The sequence below is a fragment of the Leptonotus elevatus genome, chromosome 6, assembly GCF_054856555.1.
Source record: "Leptonotus elevatus isolate MCC_2025b chromosome 6, RoL_Lele_1.0, whole genome shotgun sequence".
Taxonomy (NCBI): domain Eukaryota; kingdom Metazoa; phylum Chordata; class Actinopteri; order Syngnathiformes; family Syngnathidae; genus Leptonotus; species Leptonotus elevatus.
The window spans coordinates 25,277,319-25,290,920 of NC_141244.1; the positions used below are offsets into that span (position 1 = coordinate 25,277,319).

The window sequence follows — 13,602 nt, forward strand, 5'->3', positions numbered from 1 at the left end:
AGTTTCAGTTGGATTTGAAATTTCCGCTTTTAACTACAGAATTTTTTCAGTTTAAAATGGCTTAGCTTTAGAAGTGAGATTTTTAAATCCAACTAAATATATGTTAAATGCTTACTTTCCCTGAATGTGTCACCGATGTCATTTTCCTCAGACTGTCAGGCAGGGGCCCCCCCAGAGCCCGCCGAGGCCCTTCAGACTGTGGAGAGGGGTCCCCCGATTCGGCATGCTGCCGAGGAGCCGGAGAAGGAGAAAGTGGACACGGAAAGGGAGAGGCCTGATAGCGAGACTGAGAGCGACGTGGATGACCCGTACGTCCTCTTTGCGCATATCGCTTACGCATTCGTCTTGAGTAAACACACATTGATTTTTAACATGTAAAACGTGAGCGAGTCCACAAATGACGGTAGTGTGTCTTGTGCTGTTTGATAATAGTACTGTAACTCCCTCGTATGTAGTGTAAGGATGACACAGTCACTTTTACTCCCACGAGTGCTAACAAGATGCACGTTCGCTCTAGAGCTGCTATCGGCCACAACTCTGCACGCCGACTCCTCGTTTGAGCCAGCGTTCAATCTTGTATGTCTATCATGCCCTTCCATTTGAAATCTTCCTTTGCTGCAGGCACACTCACAATAAAGCAATTAAAGAGCAACAACCATACATGCGTAGTGAAGCCTATCGTGCTGTAGTTTTTAAACTGTCGTTTTGATGTTTGGGTTCAGTATTGATGTATTGGTGTAACGGTGGCAACGCCACCTACTTGGGCAAGTCAGAGCCTTTGAATGCCACGAGGAGTGAAGTTTTACTACCGTACGCTCATGCTTCGTAAGCTGGCGTCTTCTACACTGGGTTATCTTTGTTGCTACACTATGTAGCCTCCGGGCATTTTACTCTAGGCATGACGAAGCGATCTACACTCAGTGTGATGTTACACTAATGTAAAAGTTGAGTTATTGCTAATTACATTGTGGTTCATACTCTTCATTTTTAGCATGGTGAATGGTTCGTGTGGAACCAGTTGCTCCTCTTATTTGTGTCCAGTAACTGTGAGCCTAATTGGCTATCGCCAACTCGGGTGTAAGACCTTAGTGTTGACATAAATGTTCGCCATCGTAAATATTGAACATTTACGATTGTTGGGCCCAACTGTATTCGGAGCAGATCAGACCATAGGATAATCTTTTAGAGACATCCGACAACTGGTCCATTCCTGACTTTGATTGCAAAGGTGGAAAATGCTTTAATCCGGTTGTGTACCCCTTTAGCCGTGGCTGTCTCTTGCGATGGTGGGCTGTGTACCCACGCACGCAGGAGAGTGAGTGCAATTTTTTGCACTAATTTGGGCACCGGAAGCACTCGCTGCCAGAACAAAGCAGAAGGAACAAAAGCGGTCTTTTCCGTCATTGTGCGGTATTATCACATGAAACGCAGCGGCCTGATTGGAGATGAGTGGAGTGGAGCATGTTTAATATGAAATACACCCTTATTCTTTAAAGATATTACCGCTAAATGGGTTTTAATAAAAGTCTAGCGCTTGTCTCTACTTTACTGTCTTTTTCAAATAACGTAAGTTTCTGTCTGCTGTAGCTTCCTACCCGGCGTTGTGCCTGAGCAGCCTCTCTCTACGTCTCCTGTTAAGCGACGTACCCAGTCCCTCAGTGCGCTGCCCAAAGACGGGGACAAAAGCAGCCCTGGAAAGGTAGACTTTTCTCTCTTCTTAATACACTTGACACCCAAAATGAGGTCAGGTCAAGTTTATTTGAATCAAAAAAAGAGTCACGTTAACCTTTCTGTTATTATGCCGGTCAAGTTAGTCCTTTTCATGTATTTGCAATGGAACAGTTGGGAATGGGGGTTAATAAAGGAGATATAAAGCACTTTTATTGGGATTTTCTCTTTAGATGATTGAACACGTACCAGCTCAAATTCACCCAGAATTTTTATTTATTTATGTTCCTGCAAAACAAAACGTTTGCTGCTATGCCACAATTTGTTCCATTTGCAGTAATCAAGGGATTTCCCCCGTTGCCATCACTGGCACCCTTCCATCATGTAGTGGAATCATAAAAGAACAAAAAATAAATAAAGAAGAAGACAGTCTTTTTGAAGTGCATTTGTGGTCAAATTTCAAGTTATCTTCCGTCCAGTCTTCCGTGGTCTCATTATTGCTGTCTGTCATTTTTAGCGGGAGAAGGATCACATCCGGCGCCCGATGAACGCCTTTATGATCTTCAGCAAGCGCCATCGAGCTTTGGTGCATCAGCGCCACCCCAACCAGGACAACAGGACTGTCAGCAAGATCCTGGGCGAGTGGTGGTATGCCCTCGGACCTAAAGAGAAACAGAAATACCACGACTTGGCCTTCCAGGTACGCTGATGCAACTTAGTACGGCTTTAAAAAAAAAAAGAAGAAAAAAGTTAGGATTTAGGAGACATTCAATTTAACGATAGTATTAACGGACTGAAAGGCTAAGCTGTGTGTGTGTGTTTTTTGTTGTTGTTTTTTTTATCCGCAATGTGTAATTTTTTGTTTAGTTTGATGGTAAACTTAACTAGGAGTCGGAATGAACAGTTTGAAGCCACATTTTTGAAGAATTATTCACTAATTGGCAAAGTGCTGCTAATTGTGATGTGAACTTGGGTTGACTACCACCATACAACGCTTGTATCTGTAGTGTGCACATGCAAGTCAAAGGAAAAAAAAGGCAGAATGACTACTCGTATTCTGTGGAGTCACTCTTATCTCAAGGCACCACTGTATTTGTACACAAGATATTAAAAACTAAGTATTTATTCTCAAAGTGGTTCTTTCCCCAGGTAAAAGAGGCCCACTTTAAGGCTCACCCAGACTGGAAGTGGTGCAACAAAGACAGGAAGAAGTCCAGCTCCGAAGGTCGCGGTGTCCCCGGCGGCAAAGATATCCGTGAGAGGAGCATGTCCGAGTCCACGGGTTGGTCTCGCAAGGCCCTCAAAAGACATGAGTCCTGGAGCTTTTCCCTAACATCCCCTTTTGTCTTTCCGCCTGGCAGAGCCACATTCTGTGGAGCTGAAGGGGGTAGTGGGCCCGGGTCTGGCGGGCATGCCCGAGAGGAGTCAGATGGCTGAGGGTCATATGAGCCAGCTGACGCGTCCCCGAGCCTTCTCGCAAAGTGCCGTGCACAACATGGAGAGGGGCGACAGGGGAAATACACAAGCCCTGGCGGAACTGGCACAGGTAAACATTAAATTGAACAGAAATTCTCATTTTCAGCCCTTTGTCAGAGTTGGTCTTAGAAAATGCAGTTCAAGTGTGTGAGTGAGTACAAGCTGGGGTTCTTACAATTATTAAGTACAGGGGAAATGTTTTTTCAAGAACCGTCACCGCGTGCACCCCGACAATGTATGCCATAGGAAAGAAAACATTTATTTTCTTAAAAAAGAAGAAGCACCACATGTGTCCTTGCCCTTTTAAACCTAACCCTCTTTTTGATTAAATGTCAAGATGTGCGGGGATGGTGGCGGCCAATTTTCCAGCCACGCTCCACCCCTGTCGCAGTCCCAGCGGGGTGTCAGCGAGGACATGACAAGCGATGAGGAGCGCATGGTCATCTGTGAAGAGGAGGGAGACGATGACGTCATCGGTAAGAAACCTCAACCAAACTTTTACTTTTTAAGGCCATCGCACGGTGCTTCTTGGAGCTAATGTCGAGTAAGACCCAAAAATATTAGTTAAGAGACTGTCACATTATGATATTATCATGTAAATTCGAATATGGTCTTAAAATAAAATCTGGGGATTTTTGGGCCCACCAACTATTCCCCAACTATTTCACATTTTGAAAGATCCCAACATTGCTTAAAGAAAATGCGTTTTTCTGGGATTTTCTTTAGTTCTCACACTAAATAAGTTTTTTTCCCCCAGAGTGTTCTTTTGCGGCTTGAAGCACAAACCTCAGGTCAAACGTTTTCAGCATGTTGTTTTGTATAAACGGTCACCATGTCTTCGTCAGTGTTGAGTGTGAATGACTCCCTGATTGCATTCAACCTGGCTCATCTCTTCTGATATGGGAAACAATGTGAATATGATTCTTGGAGTTAAGTTGCGTACTAGTTTTTTTCTCTCGCTCATTTGGCACTGACTGCTTTTGTAAATAAGTCAGTGCCATTGATCACTAAAATTTATGATTTGCCTAGTTCTACTTTGTAGAAGTGTTCTGGCATTGTGGTATTGAATGTCAAGTGTAGCTGTAGTGCATTTTGTTCTCCAGAGGACCCTTATCCCAGCAGCTCCATTGACCTCAAGTGCAAGGAGCGGGTGACTGACAGCGACAGCGAGAGAGGTTCCGGCGACGAGAGCGCTCAGAAGGTAAGCCGTCGTTTCTTAATACTGTGAATCCTCGCTTCATGAATGCCCCACTTCATCAGCAATTTGCAGTCATGACACCGTCGTAAAAGTCATTCCACTTGACATCACGCAGATGACAGATGCGATCAATCTCGGTCTGCTTTGCTTCCCAGCGAGTCTTCGCTCCTGTCATCTGCTCCACGGCGGCCTCCTCGCTTCACTGCAGGAGCGTGTCCCTGTCTTCCTATCCGGCCGGCAAGCGTTACGACGAGGGGAGGTCAGGGGGGTTTAGCGACCCCCGGAAGAGAGAAGGGGACGCTTTTGGAGGTGAGGCGGGAGTGGTGCACGCCTCCCCTCTCCACCTCTCGCTCTCCTCAGGCCAATCGGTGATCTCTGCATCGCCCTCGCACCTCGGCATCGGCGCCGTGCGAGTGGCTTCCACTGTGTTGACCAACGTGATGCGCCCCGTCATCAGCACGCCACTCCCTATCGTCAGCAAACCCAGAGACGGCGGAGCCTCGTACAGCCCGCACCCGCCTGAGAGGAAGCCCCTGACGCTCCAGCAGCCGCAGCTCCTGATTGGCTCGGCCCCGGGGAGCGGCGCGGCGGCCATGCCGAGCGGCTACTCTTCCTCCCCGTCACCCGGCCCCATAGGTGCCGGGGTGGTGACTAATTTAGTGCTTGGGGGCTCTCTGTCGGGACAGCCCGCCATGCAGCTCATCGCCCCGTCTCCACAGCCTCAGCCCCCATCCAACAGCCACTCCAACGGACCCCTGCCTCTACCCCTGCTCCAGCCCCAGTTCATCCCCACCCCCTCTCTAGCGCACCCTGGGGGTAAGGCCATCACGCAGGTCCAGTACATACTACCCACCCTCCCCGCCAATCCCAAGAGCCCGCCGCGGCAGCTCTGTCAGCCGACCAGTATCTTCAACCTTCCCGCAGCTCCGCCCACACACGCGCCCTTAGCCAATGGGAAGCAGCAGGGTCATAGTTCGCTTGTGTGTTATTCGTCCAGCCCAGGAACAAGAGGTGAGCGCTAATAATCATGCATCCAGTGTGCTTTGATTTTTCTTTGGCGCGTTCTGACGATTGAGCCAAATTTTAGCATTTTCCTTCTCTCTCATCATAGTCAGCAAAGGACTGATTGGCTTTCCTTGACAGACTGTCCTCAGAAATTATAATTTGGTGTGATTTTTTTTGTTTAGATTATTTTTTCTTCCCCAGTTTGCTTGGCAGACATGGATTGTGATAATTGAGCCGAAGTTGAGCATATTCCCTCAATTGCAATCAAACTTGGGAAAGGCCCGAGTGGTGGATCGCTCTTAAAAATTGTGTAATTGTTTCATGGTGTGGGCTCCGACAATCATACATGCAAACCTGTTCAATATTAATGATTGCACATCTTTGAGTGGTCAATCCTGAGTCGGGGTCAAGCCACAGATCTTGTAATTTTGACAGATTGATTAGCCGTTTAGAAAACAGCCTTGTTTGTCATTTCTGGCAGACTGGATGACTCTTGTGTGGGGTTTCTTACATTTTAAAAATCGGCACGTGTACCCCACTTTTTATGAAAGATGGTATGCGCATATGGTCAGTTATTTATTGCAGCCATTCAACAAATATTTGTTTGTCTTCTGCTCAGTGCAAACACAGTCCCCGGTGCTCCAGGGTAAAATGGTCGTCCCCATGGCGACGGTGCGCACCTCGCCGGCACCTGCCCAGCAGTTTCCTATTGTGACCCCGCCTCTACCTGTCCAGAATGGCGCTCAGGCAGGAAGCAAGGTTCGCAGCCTCGCACGATCATTAAAAAAAGAAAATAAAATCTCTCACAATGCGGAGCACTCGTTTAATTTTCTTGATTTCAATTTTTAATGTCCTCTATCTCCAGATCATCCAGATCGCACCCATGCCTGTGGTCCAGTCTCAGCTGTCTCAAGGAGGTGCGATCCACCCCGCCAGCCCCTTCCCTGTGACAATGGCCACGGCTGCCATCGTGGCTCCGGGGCCCGCGGCCCCCTCGCAGGCTGTTCTGCTGCCGCCTCCAACCACCAGGTATGAACGTGACATACAAAAATATCAAATGGATACCATTTGGAGACATTTCCAAATTTTGTTTTGTCTACTGAATGCTGGGAAAGCAATAAAAACCACAGCATTTTTTGCCCATGTGATCAGACTTTAGGCTCTCTCTGTTGAAGGGATGAATGTCAAAATGAGTCACATGCACAGTGTGTGCACATTTACAATCAACAATAGCAAGCAATCAAAATCAAGACCTGTTCTCACACTGGACATGCAATTTGTTCAACCAAGCACAAAAAAATGGCCGTCAAATTGTTTCACTTTTTTTTTCTTTGGTCAATGTTATAAATTAGCCAGATAAGGGATTTCTTTGTTAGGTGCTTTGTTAACTGTGGTTTACTTTCCAAATGATAGTGCAGAGCAGGAAGCAGGATTGTTTGGAATCTCTGCATGTGTGGGGGGGGGGGGGGGGGGGGGGGCTGGAAAAAGGAGAAGTACAGCAGGGGTGCTGCTGTGGCGGAGCAGCTCTATTCTGGATGCGTTAGTCATGCTGCTGGTGGCCCCTGCGCTGCTTCGGCCGTCCACCCCCACACGATACCTCTCAGCTTTACACCCACACGTACAACGCCACGCATCCTCTGCACAACTTCTCCTTTTGTTCTCTGACCATGCTTCCTTCCTGTATCTGTCACATTGTTAATCCCAGTCACCCCTTCAACATTTTCCACTAAAACAGTCCTCTCAACTCTCTGCAGGATCACCTACGTGCAATCCACTCCTGGGGTGCCATCCTCGCTGCCGGTGGTGTCCACGACAGCGACCTACTCGTCCTCGTCTTCATCCTCATCTTCGTGCTCCTCCCAACATGTGCAGCCTCTACCCGGCTCCGCCTACGTGCCACCTTCCCTGGCCACCCTGGGCTTCACGACCATCCCGCCGCCTGGTCAGACGCTGGTTCAACCGCTGATCACTGGTCAGTGCAGCAGAGAGTTACATCATTTCATTTGTAGTACTTCACTGCATCGCTTGGGGGACTGTATTTATATCGTGCATTAATTGCTATAGGATTTTGTTGTGATTATAGATCATTAAAATACAGAGCAATAAGTGTGAGCCAGGAGAAAAAACTTTCGAAAGAAACCCCTAATATTTAGAAATATGGGGGGGGGGGATCCACGAATATGCAAATCCATGGATGCTGAACATCAAGTATGCAGGGGACAATAAGTAAATGCAATTGTATCCTACTAAAAAGTCAAATGTAGCTGAACTATGCTGCATTGATTTTTTTTTACAAACTATATCCACCATTTTTAAATTTAGTCTCAGTTTTAGTCCAGTTTCAATCCCGCTTGTTAGTTTTTATCATAGTTAGTCAACTTCATCCCGTTTTATTTAGTCCATTCTTAGTTGACTAAAAAATTTGTATTTTAGCCAAATTTTATTTGTCTAGTTTTAGTCAACAAAAAACTCAACGTTTTAGTCAGGACAATCATTTAACCCCTGTATTTATTTATTTTTTGTCATCAGATTATGTTGAACATTCAGATCTAAAAGTATTTCACATAAAATGTTCTCTTCTTTTTGATGAAAAACAATCTGACACGCTATTACAGTATATCAACAAGTCGCTACTATGGCTCAATGCTACGAGCTAGTAAATTAGCCAGCATTAGTTAGCGGTCGGATTAACATTATTGTTGGAACATTATAGGCATTGGATTAATGTTGCGTTATAACTATAAGTTCCTTGTTTTTTTTTTAACCTTTCACCGTGAATCTACCTCCTGTCTGTCCCAACTGTTTTGCATGTTGCACTCATCAAATAATTTTCATCTTGTTTTTGTTCATGAGCAAAAATGTCCATAGATGTTAGTCCAGTTTTTATTAACTGAAGTACTTTTTCATCTCGTCTTCATTAGTCGACGAAAACGCATACTGATTTAGTCCCAGTTATTGTTTATTAATGAGGGTTGTAGTCTAGTCTAGTTTGTGTGAAAAATGTGTGTTGACAAAATTATTTTTGTTTAGTTTTCATTTACGAAATTAACACTACTGCCCATGTACCATACTTTGACAATCATTTAATTCAAGTTGTGTTGGTTTAGTTGGTTAACTCTTTGAACACTCGTGTCCACCCGCATCCAGGTCAACCGCCTCTCCTGGCCACCGCGCCATCTCCACAGCCCCCCAGTTCCGCCCCCGTCTGCGGTTCAGGCGGTCAGATCGTCACCGCCATCTACCCTCCTTCGCAGAGTGTCACCATGGCGACCGGGATGGTCTCCATAGCGGCCGTACCACCTAGCGCGGCCGTTTACTCCATCTCCAGCCCCTCCAGCGTTTCCAGCCACATCATGGCCAAACACACGGCGCCCCCCGCCGCCGCCATTACGGTCCCGCAACCGCATCCAGAGCGCCACTTGCCTGCTGACAGAGCTGGCGACAGGCAGGCTGAGAGGCTGACGGAGGTGCCCGTGCAGCCGGAACGCCATCCTCAGAGCGCCATAAGTAGCAGCTCGGCAGCGCCTCCTGGTGGACCCACTGTTCCTGCAAGACCCTGCAGTCCTCTTCAAATTCAAATATCGGGTATGAATGTTCACATCATGACGCTCGTGCGAGAAGTAGCTGAACACTGTATTTACGTTCAAGTATAGATACTTGTGAAAAAAATTAAATAGTAGAAGTACTGATTCAACTCTTTTACTGAGGTAAACATACAGATTGTGATTGTTTGACTGTCAATTACAGAATCTGTTTTTAAAACAGCACAATAAAAAAATAATATTTTTTTAAATTAAGGACTAGCTAGCATTGTTGCATGCTTTAGAAAAATATTCCCGATCTTGTTACATGCTGACTTTAAAAAAAAAAAAACATGGGAGAATTAGCTCATCCGTTTTTTTCGGTGTCAGTGTCTAGGCATTTACAAAAAATTTTCAAAAATCGCAATTTTTAAATTGTATAATAATGAATTTAGATAATTATTTGATGTTAAATATTTTATTAAATTTTATTATTTATTTATATTATTTAAAATATATTTTATATTATTGAAATGTATTCTGTGTACTTTATATCACATTTTACATTTTATTCAGAATCAGTTTTAAAATTACAATATATTGTTCAAGATTCTTGTTTTACATTTGATTAAATTATAGTTCTTGTTGAAAAATCTGATTTTCTCTAAATATTTTTTTCTGTATTTTGTTTATTTATTTCATCAACCATTTAATTATCATTTATAAATTCTCTCTAGCAGCCAGCACAATCAAACTCAGCCAGCTTCCATCCAGGCCCCCGCAGAAAGTGAAGGCGACCCTGGCCAGCATCCCGGTGGGCAACTACGAGGGAGGGGGTCGCGGCAAGGAGCGGGAGAAGGAGCGCGAGAAGGAAAGGGAAAGAGAGGCCGCCGCCACGGCCGCCTCGTCCAACAGCCACTTCTCCTTTGAGCTGGAACCGGCGGGACCGACCACCGCGTCTCCTGCTTCGTATTCGGCCGAGGAGCCTCCTTCATGTGACAACACAGCAGAAACCACCAGAGAGGTCATTTGCGTAATGCTCGGCTTCTGTAGAAAGGAGACATACAGTGAGACGTATGGGAAATACTTTGGTGTTAGTGAACAGTTGTTGAAAAAAGAGGCATCGAGCTCTTTAATGCCACACCCAGTTAAATGTTTACTGACAAACTAAACATAAAACTATGCAAATTGCACTTATTGCACATATTTAAAATGTTAGCCTTTAGTCCGCTAGCTTAATGTTAATGCTAGTACATTATGGGAAATGCTACATCCAGATTGATAGATGGATAAATAGAAAGAATAGTAAAATGAGTCTTGAGCGTTGTAACTCTTGCCTGGTTGTGTTTGGTTTAGGCTGGATGGAAGGAATCGCTCCCTTCCTCTCCTCTACCTCCCCCGTCTGCCACCGAGCCCACCCTGCCGCCGCCGCACACCGACAAAGACGGGCCGGCGCCAAAGAAGATCAAAGCCCGCCCCCCGCCACTCAAGAAGACCTTTGACTCCGTGGACAAGTGAGTGCTGGTTAATACGACACCGTATCGGTAGTGTGACAGCGCGCTATATACCGTGTGTGTGTTTTTTGTGTGTGCTGGTCGGGAAGGGTGCTGTCGGAGGTCTACTTCGAGGAGCGCTTCGCCGAGCTGCCCGAGTTTCGGCCCGAGGAGGTGCTGCCGTCGCCCACGCTGCAGAGTCTCGCCACGTCGCCCCGCGCCATCCTGGGCAGCTATCGGCGCAAGAGGAAGAACTCGACAGGTACCCATTTTACTATTATTATTTTTATATTGATTATTATAGGTGCCTTGAGATGTAAGTTAAATTTGTTCCAGTGCTATGATTGTAATTCAGAATGCCATTAATCCGTTCCATCCACCCCCTTTAAAAAGCATGTTTTTTAATGATAATAACATAGCACTCTATAATATTTGTTACTTTATAAAAAACAACAACATAATAACATAAATTAACATAAATATAATGTATATTATTCAACATTTTGTACATCTGGATTTAATGCTGCAATGCAATTCATTGTACTGCTACTTCCGGTGTGCCCGTTTTGGCCACAAGGCGGCAGTACAATACAGTACAGCAGACACCAGCAAAGAAGAATAGCACTTCTATCACTTCTGTAAGATGCTTAGTTATTTTTTGTAGAGGATAAAGAATATGATATGCATGTGAGTATTGTTATCTAATCTGTTTACATTGTGTTTAAATATTGCAGCTAACCGTTAGCATGTCAATGGTGGTTTATGTTGTTTGTCTGTATACTAGTAATAGAGAACCCAGTAGTCACGTTCCTCCTTGTTTTGCGGTTCAGACTTGGACTCAGCCACTGACGATCAAGTGTCTCCAAAGAGGAAGAGTCGGCGGCGTTCCAGCTGCAGCTCGGAGCCCAACACGCCCAAAAGTGCCGCCAAGTGTGAAGGTGACATCTTCACCTTTGACCGGCCAGGTAAAACACACACACACACACACACACACACCAGCCTACAAACAGTACAGTAACCCCATGCCTAGAAATTCACATTTTATTTTGTGGAACCTGTTATGAAGAACGTACAATTTAAAATCAAATCAAATCAAAATCTTTTTTTGTCCTTGCGGTCCGTAGGCACCGACAACGAGGACATCCTGACTGAAATGGAGTTCGAAAAAGTGCCATACTCGTCCCTGCGACGGACGCTGGACCAGAGGAGGGCGCTGGTCATGCAGCTCTTCCAAGAGCAGCAGGGCTTCTTTCCATCAGGTTGACAAAACATAACTTACAACAACGCGCTACTAGCGTGGCAGTGTGGTCTCCGAAATAGATTGCGATATTTGAGCACTTGAAACATGATGATGATGACAATAATAATGATTTCATACTTGATTAAAAAGAGACAGGAAGTGGGTTGGTAAACTTAAACTGTGCAATATAGAACAACACGACTCAGTGCTTTAAATTATCTGAGTGTGCAGTAAAAAGAGAGTATGTGCTACTCTTTTGGTTAGCAACAGTTTCAGCAGAAGCTAACTTTCTTTTGATTACAAAAGCAAGGTAAATGCCTTTTTTTTTTCAGAATGAGTGCGCTCAGCGACCGATGTTGACATTGTACTCCACTTGCAGCTCAGGCCACGGCCGCCTTCCAGACCAGGTACTCGGACATATTCCCCACCAAAGTGTGTCTGCAGCTGAAGATCAGGGAGGTCCGGCAGAAGATCATGCAGACGGCCACCCCGGCCGACGCCGCCTGTCTCGCCGTCCCCGCTGACTCGTTGCCCGGACCCTCTGGCGCCCAGTCGGGGGACGGGCCCGGGAGAGAGGACGAGGACGCGGAACCTGGGGCCGAGGAGGATCCCGGAGACTCGCAGGACTCTTCCAGATGAGGACTTTTTGCCACAATGTGGACTTGTATTCCCATCTCTGGAAACCTAGTCTGTTTAGAACAAGAGTACCCAAAAAAAAAAAAAAAAAAAGTTGGGCAAACCACGCCTTCTGTATTGAGATTCCGGATAGTTGGACTCCCCGGAACCAGAAAGACCAAAATGTGTTCATTGGCGTTAAAAAGAGGATACGACATTTTATTTTGATTTAAATAATGTAAAGAGGGAAAGTCATCCTATTGTTTTTTTTCCCCTGAATGTGGAATCACTTCCACTAAGTTTCTGCTGACATTCTGGGGGGCTGGGACCCTCAAGTTTTCCATCCCTGAACCCGGAACCACCGCCGCCCTTGGTTGTTTTGCCAGCCGACTGTTTGACCACTTCCGGAGAGCTCTTTTAAAAAAACAACTGCAGAGTTGATACAAAGTGGACTCCTGGCTGTGCCATCATTCCCGCTGTACCTTGCGTCGTCTGAGGGAAGCAAGCATTCCCGTGCCTCTGATTGGTTACGCATGAAGAAAGGAAGTTGGTCCATGGTGGCCATTTTTGGTTTGATTTTTTAATAAGTGTTTTTAATTTTAACATCATTGTGATATTGGCTCCACATGTGACTTTTTATTATTCCTTAAAAATGTTCCTTGCCCTTCAGTTGGAATTTTTGGGGGCATATACTGTACCCTTCCTCAGTGCTTTGTCTTCCCTTTAACAAACAAGTTTTTTTTAAAAAAACGTTTTTAGACCCACCTCAACAATCTACTTCCTCTTAACGTTTTTAGACCCACCTCAACAATATACTTCCTCTTTCCCTCTTCCTACTTTTGTCACATTATGCCTTTCCTCCCTCTAAACGGTCACTATCAAAATAGAAGTGTTGGGACAGAACACTTGATCTTCGTGCAAAACTTGTTGGGTAAATACTGTAAGACTACATACATGGACTTTATATCGCGGAACAAAAACTGGACTTTGACAAGCAAAGACATATGGGAAGAAAAAAAATGAAATTATATGGCTTTTAATGTTTTTGTGTTCATGTTTGGCTGTTCCAGTATCCAAGAGACAAATTTATATGAATAATCTAAGTTTGTATCTGTAACTTTCAGTATGCCAATAAAGTTAGGTGGTCAGTTCAATTAAAACAAGTGAAATTGGTGAATTAATTCTACAGGAAGCAAACTTTAGTTTACTGATTTATTAACATCCCGTTTGTTGAGACCGCCGGCTGTCACAAATTCATAACAATCATAGTAAAAATCCTTTAAAAAAGAAAAAAGAAAAGAGAAAGGTACAATGTGATCATACTGACATTCAAAACATTTTGAGTACTTTTTCCCTCACTGCAGTTCAATTTCCATTTAAAAAAAA

The 13,602-nt window shown here is 45.0% G+C and overlaps 1 protein-coding gene across 3 annotated transcripts in view; it reads left to right on the forward strand.

The window, feature by feature from the left end:
- The window catches only part of cicb (capicua transcriptional repressor b), a 39,329-nt gene extending 25,950 nt beyond the window's left edge, over positions 1-13,379 (forward strand). The window contains exons 4-21 of one of the 3 annotated variants that reach the window (XM_086079102.1): positions 152-308; positions 1,588-1,699; positions 2,186-2,368; positions 2,818-2,950; positions 3,030-3,214; positions 3,482-3,620; positions 4,248-4,345; positions 4,498-5,353; positions 5,967-6,106; positions 6,213-6,376; positions 7,102-7,319; positions 8,495-8,932; positions 9,606-9,892; positions 10,225-10,382; positions 10,463-10,623; positions 11,192-11,326; positions 11,486-11,620; positions 11,981-13,379. In XM_086079102.1, the coding sequence (XP_085935228.1) occupies positions 152-308; positions 1,588-1,699; positions 2,186-2,368; positions 2,818-2,950; positions 3,030-3,214; positions 3,482-3,620; positions 4,248-4,345; positions 4,498-5,353; positions 5,967-6,106; positions 6,213-6,376; positions 7,102-7,319; positions 8,495-8,932; positions 9,606-9,892; positions 10,225-10,382; positions 10,463-10,623; positions 11,192-11,326; positions 11,486-11,620; positions 11,981-12,240 (3,959 nt within the window). In that variant the 3' untranslated portion in view covers positions 12,241-13,379. The remainder of the gene's footprint in view (positions 1-151; positions 309-1,587; positions 1,700-2,185; positions 2,369-2,817; positions 2,951-3,029; positions 3,215-3,481; positions 3,621-4,247; positions 4,346-4,497; positions 5,354-5,966; positions 6,107-6,212; positions 6,377-7,101; positions 7,320-8,494; positions 8,933-9,605; positions 9,893-10,224; positions 10,383-10,462; positions 10,624-11,191; positions 11,327-11,485; positions 11,621-11,980) is intronic. The other 2 variants (XM_086079104.1, XM_086079103.1) reach the window with 2 other exon arrangements.
- The last annotated feature ends 223 nt before the right edge of the window (positions 13,380-13,602 follow it).